The sequence below is a fragment of the Asparagus officinalis genome, chromosome 4 (assembly GCF_001876935.1).
Source record: "Asparagus officinalis chromosome 4, Aspof.V1, whole genome shotgun sequence".
NCBI lineage: Eukaryota > Viridiplantae > Streptophyta > Magnoliopsida > Asparagales > Asparagaceae > Asparagus > Asparagus officinalis.
Window position 1 is genome coordinate 67,387,180 of NC_033797.1, and position 11,150 is coordinate 67,398,329.

Consider the following 11,150-nt stretch of genomic DNA (forward strand, 5'->3'; position numbering starts at 1 on the left):
TCTAATGGACGTGGCTCCTCATTCCTCCTCTTTTCTAACTCATCTCCTTCCTCCTCTCCCCCTCTTCCTCCTTTTTCTCTCAGACATCGACATCCCCCTCCGCCACCACCGAACGTACGTAGGTGCATGCTCCGGTCACATTGTTGATCTGGGGGTATATATTACATAGAAAAAACTCAATATATCCCATTAATTTTCCCCGCTCTCTCTTTCTTTTCCCCCCAAAAGCAAAACAAGCCCAAATTTGGTCGGGAATGGCAATGGTAATGGTGAAACCCTCGAATTCGTCGAAGTTCTCGTCAGAAGATCCATCAAACAACATATCGGTCTCTAACACTGAAGATGAAGAACGAGGCGCAGGAGACGGTGTTGGAGGAGGATGATGAGAAGCTCGTATGCTAAGTCTAATAAAATTTGTAATTTTTGTTTGAACATCATGGAAAGATAAAATTTTAAAGAAATACCGGGTAAATATGATTTTTTTTTTTTTTGACAATTTTTGATGTTAAGTTCAAATCCAAGGTGAAACATTAAGTCTAATGGGTTGGAAGTGAAGTTCAAGTGCTTGTATGCTAAGTCTACTGGGTTGAATAATAAGTCCAAAGGATTGTATGTTAAGTCTATTGGGTTGAATAATAAGTCTAATTTGTTGAATATTAAGTGTAATGGATTATATGTTAAGTCCAATTTGATTCATGTTAAGTCTAGTTTGGTTCATGTTAATTAAGTTCAATTCGGCTCATGTTAAGTCCAATTCGGTTCATGTTAAGTCCAATTCGGGTCCAATTTAAATCATGTTAAGTCTAATTCAATTTGTTTTAAATTTAATTTAGACCATGTTATGTCTAATTTAACTTATTTTAAGTCTAAAAATAAGTTGAATTAGACTTAACATGAATCATGTTAAGTCTAATTCAACTTGTTTTAAGTCTAATTTCATATTAAGTCCAATTTGATTCATGTTAAGTATAATTTGGTTCATATTAAGTCCAATTTGGTTCATGTTAAGTCTAATTTAATTCTTTTTAAGTCTAATTCATCTTGTTTTGAATCTAGTTAAATTGAACTTAACATGAAATTAAACTTAAAACAAGTTGAATTAGACTTAAGTGATTGAAATTAGACTTAAAAGGAATTTAATATGATTGAAATTAGATTTAAAAGGAAAGAAAAATTGGTTCAAGGTCTCAAAATTCAAGTTTCAATGTGCCCCCGCCCCCACCCCCTACCCCGCAACTTCCCCCAACATGCTTCAACCCCTATAATTTGAAAAAATTGTGTTCAGGCCCCTCTCTCCAAGTTCCAATGCAACCTCCTCCAAAATTTTGATTTTACCCTCCCCCCTACACCTCCCTCCTCCTCCTCCGGTCCCCCTCCCCCACCTCCCTCCCCTGCTCCGTCGCTAGCGCCGTCTCGAGGAACTTCGTGTCTCATGTTAATTATTATAGGTAACATGTTAACTATTATAGGTAACATGTTAACTATTATAGATAACATGTTAACTATTACAGTTCACACATTGAGCTTAAAACATATTTATGAAGTTATAATAGTTAATATGTTATCTATAACAGTTAACATGAGCTGGGATGAGCTGGCATGAGAAAAAGAAAGGGTAAAATTAGGATTTTAGGAGCTGACATATCTAATCATGAGCTGACATGTCTAATCATGAGCTAAAATCATGATGGAGGGTCCTAAATACAGTTTTTTCAAAAAAAATAGGTGTTGCAGCACATTAAAAAATGTGAGGGGCTGGGGCACATTAAAACTTGAATTTTGGGGCCTAGAAGCAATTTTTCCTAAAATGAATTAAATTAGACGTAACATGAATCAAATTAGACTTAACTTGAAATTAGACTTAAAATAAGTTGAAATAGACTTAACATGATTCATGTTAAGCCTAATTCAACTTGTTTTTAAACTTAAAACAAGTTGAATTAGACATAACATAATTTAAATTAGACTTAAAATGAATTAAATTAGACATAACATAAATTAAATTGGACTTGACATGAAATTAGACTTAAAACAACTTGAATTGGACTTAACATGATTTAAATTAGACTTAATATGAACCAAATTAGACATAACATGAACCGAATTGGACTTAACATAAATCGAATTGGACTTAACATGAACCAAATTCGACTTAACATGAACCAAATTGGAAATAACATGAACCGAATTGGACTTAATATGAGGCGAATTGAACTTAACATGAGGCGGATTAGATTTAACATGGAATTAGACTTAAAATAAGTTGACATAGACTTAACATGATTCATGTTAAGCCTAATTCAACTTATTTTTAGACTTAAAATAAGTTGAATTAGACATAATATGATTTAAATTAGACTTAAAAGGAATTAAATTAGACTTAACATGAATCAAACCGAACTTAACATGAATCAAATTAGACTTAATATTAAATTAGAGTTAAAACAATTTAAATTAGACTTAACATGATTCATGTTAAGTCTAATTCAACTTGTTTTTAGACTTAAAACAAGTTGAATTAGACATAACATAGTTTAAATTAAACTTAAAAGGAATTAAATTAGACTTAACCATTAGCCTCTTTGTTTTGATGATGTTTAACAAATAATTTACCACTAATATTGCATGTCTAGTATTTTTGTTTTCTTATTTATTGTAGACAAACAACGTGTCGGAGGATGGATGGAATCAAACATCAACGATCGTATCTAATGGAGGTTGGCGGAATATCGGTATGAAGTCAATACAATTAAAGTTAAAGATCCAAGTTCAAATTTCATCCGTAAGTTTACCAAGACGAGCTTAATTGAAGATCAAGATAGCTTGGGTAAATTAGTTTATGGTTTATACATGTGTGTTAATACTTTGAGCTCTATATCACACATACACACAATTCTTGATTTTGAGTAATTTTGATAAAATATTGAGTTATTGGCTTTTGGACTTAACAACCATTATATACATATTTTATTAAATCTATAAAATCATTTTATAAGGTTTCAAAACATTGTTTAACTCAATAGTCAAAAACCAAGAAGTTTATGTACACATGTATTTATAAGTTTTACAAAATACATGAGTTTTCACAAATGGGAAATTCAATTTGAGAAATTATTTTTCTAACATATTCAATTTCATATTTATAAATGTTTTACAAAGTTTTATCAATTTTGGAATTAATTTGTCATGTTTAATTGAATTTACAAAATTAAGTTTTAAATAAGTTCATGTTCATGCACATATTCGTGCATGTTTTTTACAAAATAGATGAGTTTTCACAATTGGGAAATATAATTTGAAAATTTTCTTCATTTACATGTTTATCTTCATATATATAAACATTTTCCTAAGTTTTACTAATTTTGGAGTTGTTTTGTTATTTTCAATTGAATTTACAAAAACGAGTTTCAGCAATTTTTCAGAAATTGTATATCTGTGTTCAAACAATTATTTCTCACAAATAGGAAGTTATATTTCAAAAATTATTTCTCTAACATGTTTATATATATATATATTTATAAAACTTTCTCAAAATTTCATGATTTTTGGAGTTGATTTACTATTTTTAATTGATTTTACAAAGCCAGATACGCAGATTTCCAGATTTCAGAAACTGTCAGTTTTCACGGTCGACCGCTACAGTCGACCATGCTACAGTGTGATCGATCACCACAGTCAACCATCTGTAGTCTAGAGAGCAGTTTTGCAGCTTTGCTTCTCGTGGTCGACCGTCAATGTTACCGTTGCACAGTAACGACAACTTGCTGAATTTTATCTTTTAGTGGTTTTTTAGGGTTTTTGGGTTTGTTTTCTTCTACCTTATATATACCATTGTATTTATCATTTCATACATCATGAGAGTGTTTTAAACAAGTTTAAGAAATTTTTAACAATGGTTTTAAGTTTTGGTTTAAGTTTGTTTAAGAAGCTTTTAAGCAATTAAGAGTTTGATTTTGTGAAATCAATTTCACAAGAGCTTGAGGAGATCATCTATTAGTGTTTGAGCATCCAACTATTCTCCCTCTATCTCTTGATCCATTGAGAAGTTTTCTAAATTATATTTCTAACTTTTTTATAAATTTGTTTATCATTGTTATTAAGCTAGAATTATATTGAGTTTAGTTTTGATTTATATCTCTTTGTTCACACACAACCCTTGAGCTTAATTGAGTTCTCGTTTATTGTAGAGAACAAATCATTTGTTATATTGTGAGCCTATTTGTGAAGATCACTTTATAATACACTTGTACACCGAGAGGAGTGTGTGGTGAGAGACGGAGTCGCCCCAAGAGGAGTGAGGTAGGTGGTAATGCCTAGAGGTATGTTGTAATTCCTAACACTTGAGGGAGACACGGGCTAGAGACCAACACTTGAGAGGGTGTAAATTGTGATTGTAAGAGTGTGTTATTGTGAGGTGTAAACATTGTTTGGGTTAGCGTAGAAAACCCGGTTGTGATAGTGTAGATCTCCTCGAGGTGAGGAGCGGAGACGTAGGTCGTGAGGACCGAACTCCGTAAATATATCGTTTGTTTGTGATTGCATTGGCGCACTTATTTTTATGTTCATATCTTATATCGCCTTTGTATATTGCTTGTTGCTTATATTGTTACTATCTAGTTTAGATTGTTTACCCTTGTATTATTTGTATATCCTCGCATATATCTCATAGCATATCTCATTGTTAGGATATTTTCCTTTGTTCATATTGCATACTCTTGCTCATATCATATTGTATATCTATCTTGCAAGAATAATATTTGAATTAGTTTTAATTGGCATAAAATCAGATTAGATTAGCATAAGATCCTAATCATCCCCCCCCCCTAGGGTCTAACATTAACATGATTTAAATTGGACTTAACATGAAATTAGACTTAAAACAAGTTGAATTAGACTTAACATGATTTTAATTGGACTTAACATGAACCGAATTAGACTTAATATGAACCAAATTAGACTTAATATGAACCAAATTAGACTTAACATGAACCGAATTAGACTTAACATGATTTAAATTAGACTTAAAATGAACCAAATTTGACTTAACATATAATCCATTATACTTAATATTTAACAAATTAGACTTATTTTCAATCTAATAGACTTAACATACACTCCCTTGGACTTAATATTCAACTAAATAGACTTAGTATACAACCCCTTGAACTTCACTTCCAACTCATCAGACTTAATGTTTCACCTTGAATTTGAACTTAACATTAAAAATCATCAAAAAATCATATTTAGCCGGCATTTCTTTAAAATTTCATCTTTCCACGATGTTCAAACAGAAAATACGGATTTCATTAGACTTAACGTCCTCCTCCAACATCATCTCCTTCGCCTCGTTCTTTGCCTTTAGTATCGGAGACCAATATGTTGTTTGATGGATCCTCCGACGATAACTTCGACGAATTTGAGGGTTTCGTCATTGTCATTGTCATTGCCGACCAAATTTGGGCTTGTTTTGCTTTTGGGGGAAAAGATAGAGAGAAAAGATAGAGAGAGCGGGGAAAATTAGTGGGAGAAAAAAACGAATCATGTTGAGTTTTTTCTATATAATATATACCCCCAGATCAACAATATGACCGGAGCGTGTACCTAAATTCGATGGTGGCGAAGGGGGATGTCGGTGTCTGAGAGAAAAAGGAGGAAGAGGGGGAGAGGAGGAAGGAGATGCGTTAGAAAAGAGGAGGAATGATAAGTCATGACTATTAGATTTAGAGAGAAGAATGGAAGAGCTGAGATGAGAGCATTTTGGGATTTTTTTTTTTTTATTCTCTCTATGCTTAGTTAGTAGAGAATAATTACTAAAGAATGAGTGCAGCACATAAATCTCCAATTTAAGAGCTGCAGCACAAGAGAAAAAGTTAGAGGGGCTGTAACATATGAAGTTATTACTTTTGGGGTATTGACATAATTTCCACAAATTATAAACAAGAAAATAATCTTTATATAGCTTAATTGATTTGTTAAGATTCACCTTTAATTCAAACTTCATAGATTTATTTGCTGACGAAAAGGTGAACAAGTACTTTTTGGAAATCATTAGTATACATTCTGAAAACCCTCTTTTCGCTAGAGGAAACGCCATAAGAGAAAGATTAAAAGGTTTGATTTCATAGAGATTTGTCATGTCTATTTGATCTGTAAAGCACCATAAAACCCAAGAAAAAAAAATATCCAACAGCCGAAACCAACGCTACGTTAATCAATCTTCAACAACTACAAACAGTTAACTTCATTATCTTATAATGGGGATCCCAATGAACAGTTACTATTCTATAAATTCACAAAGATTTGAGTACCACATCCCTACAATTTGAATGGAGAGTATCAAATTTCAACTTAGAATAAAGATTAAACCCCTGATTCTACTTTACAAAGATAATCCTGATTGGCCCACTGATCTCACTGATGTCATGCTATTTAAGATAAATAAATACACAGCAGGCTTTAAACCTTAAAATGATGCTATAGCAACTTTATGTGCAAGTTAATTCTATATTGGTCTCTCTCTGATTCTCAAATCTCCATGCTTTTTTATGGAGATGGAGTGAACTACACAATTCCACGTAGGGACTTACGATGTAATCTGTCCACATCTAATTATTTCTTTGTTGTGATATTGTTTCCAATTTGAGAAACACAATGAAAAGGACTCTGGTTTTAATCAAAGATGGTTAAATAACTAAGTCTACGGGTTAGGACCTGGGTTTTAATGAAAGACGCTTAAATAACTAAAACTCTATGGATTAGTAGTGGGACTATTTACTAGGGTGCATTCGGTCCGGATACGGCTCGGATATGATGCTTATCATATCCATATCGCTAAAATTGGATACGTTTACGTATATAGATGCGGGTATATAAGTGGATATGCATGCGCATACAGAACGGATATGATAAAACCAGATAGTATTAAGAAAAACATAGTTCATGTGATACACAAGAGGTCGTTAATATGTTCTTATAACTAAAAAGCTAAAATTAGACATCTTGATCATCAACATTAACCACAAATTCATAATTTAATAATCAAAACAATCGTAAGAGTATGACTAATATGTATTCGGATATTTTAGATACGAATATGGATATTTCACTACAAAACCATATCTGTAACTATATCCTATTGGTTATAGATTTGAGTAACCATATTCATATGCTAATAGATATGGTTATGGATATTCACTCAGATATAGGTACGGTTTAGCACCCCTACTATTTACGGAGCTTTCAGTGTCACTTATGGATAAATGAAAAATGGGTTTTTTTTTCTCTTGCAGAAACCACCTTAAAATAGGACAATATGGTAATCATCTTTTAATTTCAAATTGCACGAACAAGTTTCAAAGTGGGTTCTTATTGGAATCAATCACTTCCACTCAAATTTTAACCAAAAACCTAAAAATAAACTTACAAAAATCAAGTTCAAGGTACAATCTTAACAAGACATAAATAATAAAAAATACTGAGTCACATGTCTTATATGTGAGTTTTCTACTATTAATTTTAGATTTTCAGTGAAAAGTTTGACTGAGAGGTAATTAATCAAATCCACTTATAAGTATTATTTAATATATATATATATATATATATATTATATGTATATATATATTAGAGAGAGAGAGAGAGAGAGAGAGAGAGAGAGAGAGAGAGGAAATGGTGAAGGTGGTTGAGCTCTATCTTTGAGGTGTGATGTAGGGGCAAGATTAGCACATCAATACCAAGTTGCCTCCATTTTTCTCATATGAGAGTAATGAGAAGCTTTACCAAGTTACTCCAAGCATGTTGGTAGTGATGTGGCATAATTTGCCCTACATCACACCTCAAAGATAGAGCATCAACAACCTTCGCCAACTCTAATGTAGATGTAGGGACAAGATTAGGCCACATCACTACCAAGTTGCTTGGAGCAACTTGGTACCAAGTTTCTCTATTTTTCTATATAATATATATAGAAATATATATATATATATATATATATATAGAGAGAGAGAGAGAGAGAGAGAGAAAAATGGGTATACTTGGTACCAAGCATAAATTTTGTGCTTGGTAGTGAGGTGTCTCATTCCCATCCACTCATTCAATTGGGGGACCACATTCAACCCATGTGAATATGGTCCCCCCATTTGAATGAGTGGAGGATAATATGCCACCTCACTACAAAGCACAAATTTTGTGCTTGGTACCAAGCATACCCATATTCCTCATATATATATATATATATATATATATATATATATATATATAAATTAAAATTAAAATTAAAAAATAATGTATGTAGAATTACATTATTTTTAAGATGGCTTTTGATAAAAAAAAAACCCCTTTGAATTACCCTACTGGCCACTTAGACCTAGAATCAAAGGGGTCTATAAATGAAAAGTTGAGTCCAAGAAGTATTGTCTTTTTTCACGTTTCTTGAGGGGAGGCAATGCATAAACTGCTAATCCCAGCTACCTTAAAGCAATTTTCCCGTTAATTAAATATCATGCAAGTCCAACAAGTTGATCCAACGTCAAATCAAAGACTCAACAACCTACCAGGCTCACACCGTTGCTAAAATCCCCTGATCACACTATAATCACAAATCAGACCATATTATGCTGAGCTCCTGCTATCGGTTTCGGGGTAAATTTCACATAAACCCCTAGGCTGACCTATGTTGAGGTCAACCACCTGAACACTAGAAATGTAAATTTTCTCCCTAATTTTTGGGGTGACGCAACACCCAAATTGCATTTTTTTCTACAAACCACAAGTAGGTAATCACCAATTTTTCAACATACCTCCCAACTTTTAGCATTATATTTAGAAAAAAACCCACCATGAACTTTTCTTAAAGTTTTAGAAAACCCCATTATGCCGTTATTGGCTGCAAAAGTTTGGGGTTTTGTGCCATTTTCAAAAGCTAGGAAGGTTAAAGGACATTTTTTAAGTTCAAGGGGATGAGTGTGTGCATCGTATCAGAACACCTCGACCGGTGCATGTTCTGAACTACACACATGAAAAGAGGGATAGTTTGGTAGAATGTTCTGATAAGATTTGCGCTCTAGAATTTATCCCAAAATAGGTAAAAGGATAAGGCAGTTACCAAAAAAACGACCGTATAAGCTTTATTGACCATACATTTTGTTTCTTGGTTTTTCCATAATTAAGAACGAGAAAATAAGAACACAAATGAAATATTTCTGAAGATGAAACAGAGCGCATGTTTAAATCTGAAGACCGCCTTACTCAAAAAAAAAAAAACAAAAGGGAATGCTCCATAAGAAAAAAAAATTTTAAACTTCGCGATCAATCCAAAGAACCTAAATATCACCACATTTCTGCATTTTTTTCGCCTTATTTGATTCCGACTACAGACTTCAAACACTGAAGTTTCTCATCGATCTCTCTGAAATCCGAAGAATCCTTAAAGGAAAGAGGTGGCTGTATACCAGTGAAAACATAAAGATCCCTGATTTCGTCAATGTAGGATGAACGACGGGAATTCTTATAACCCACTATGGTTCGGATCGCAGAAATCTGTTCCCATATATTTTCTTCACCGTACAATCCCTACAATAAAACAAGGTTTGTATGTTCAGCATACATGAACATAAGGAATTAATAAGCTTCTAAATAACCAAACTTAGAACAATAAACTTCCATACTTGTTTCATTTCGAAATATATACACAAACTATACGGTAGTGTCTCCTATTCATTCAGTTCTAACGGAATCATGACATAAAATTTAGTTCCAATTTTGAGAACAATCATATTGACATTAAATAAGTTTGGACTTCATAATTATTTTGAATCAATTGGGCTCAAAATAGACCAGGCTATTCAGTATCCTTTTCTGGAGTCGGATCCTGTCAACTGCCCACTATCAAAAAACCACTATCAAAAAAGTAGTAGTTAAGAGACCACTACTCTATCAGAATCATTGGTTATCTAGTTGATAATTGAGATATTTTTTTTTTAATTTTGAATACAAATTAGGAATGAGTGCAATTCATGAGATATACTAAATGATCAACAATCGTGATTAAAAGTAATGATCTCTCTAGTGCTTTAATAGTAGTGAGGATCCGAATTCATCCTTTCCAGCGCCACCTTCACAACCCAACATACCAAGCAGCAACCATATCATATGAATGTGTAAACACACAAAATATATACCAACATAATAATATACCCCCCAAAAAAAAAGTTTAGAGACACATATTTCAGTTAATAGTTACATACCTACTTTAATTCAGATAGGTGGATCAATCAGTCCTATGTAATGAATATTTGATAGAACTCGATGTGGGTTTTCAAGAGCTAATGGAGAATTGATTAAAAGCTGTATTAACAAAGACAAAATCATTAACCACAATGTACTAATTAACTTAAAAGGTACGAGAGTGCTAAATTAAAAAGGCTTGAAAAGGATATTTGGTGACCACACACCCCCCCATTAATTTGAAGGAGCTTTCAGCTCTTCTGGCAATCATAAATTCAATCCGAAAGGGTGCTTCGCACTCAAGAAATCCAGCCTCGACGCAGTACCACCAAGATAACTAAGTGTAACATGACAACAGCTGACCCTTAATAAAAACCCCGATAATTTTTCGCATGGCCGCCACCAAACGCATAACTGGCATTGCGGCGTGGAAAGATTTCTTAACAAGAAACATGAACATGTGTTATTTTCTATAACTAGGATAGTTTCGTTTGGCGTGTGCACGTCCCCTTCATCTAGGCCTTTGTTATAAGTCTTGCTATATATCTACTATTTTGCCCGCATGCAATTTAAGTAAGTATGTTCTTAATTTGTAGAACCGCTGAAACTTTTATTTATTTATTTAAAAAATAATCTTGTTAAGGGAAAGAAATGTTAGAAAGTGACAGCAAATTATTACGACGGGTAATGGCAACTATATTAACTGATTAATTAAAAGGCAGAAATTGTACCTTAGTAGTAGTAGTAGCCACCAGTTCATCATCGCCGTCCGATAACAATTCATCGGCCGCAGATTCATAACACGAGCTCAAGGCTAACTCCCCCTCTCCTCCTTCAACGCCAGCCTCCTCTTCCGGCTCCTCGGCTTGCGGGCCCACGGCGGGCTGCGAGAGAAGCGACCTCATGACCTTATCAGTACAGGCGGCGCC

At 33.3% G+C, this 11,150-nt stretch overlaps 1 protein-coding gene across 1 annotated transcript; it reads right to left on the reverse strand.

Annotated features, from left to right (window-relative positions):
- Window positions 9,159-11,144, reverse strand: LOC109835993. The gene is made up of 2 exons (XM_020403943.1): window positions 10,953-11,144; window positions 9,159-9,567 (listed from the first exon to the last, which is right to left on the reverse strand). The coding sequence occupies exons 1-2, from the start codon at window positions 11,124-11,126 to the stop codon at window positions 9,352-9,354; spliced, it is 390 nt and encodes a 129-aa protein (XP_020259532.1). The 5' UTR covers window positions 11,127-11,144; the 3' UTR covers window positions 9,159-9,351.

Excerpts from the sequence above, each read along its gene's own strand:
- LOC109835993 (XM_020403943.1), bottom strand. The coding sequence starts at position 11,126 with ATGAGGTCGCTTCTCTCGCAGCCCGCCGTGGGCCCGCAAGCCGAGGAG. Across the intron at positions 9,568-10,952 it reads TGGCTACTACTACTACTAAG|GGATTGTACGGTGAAGAAAA; the intron begins GTACAATTTCTG and ends GTTTTATTGTAG.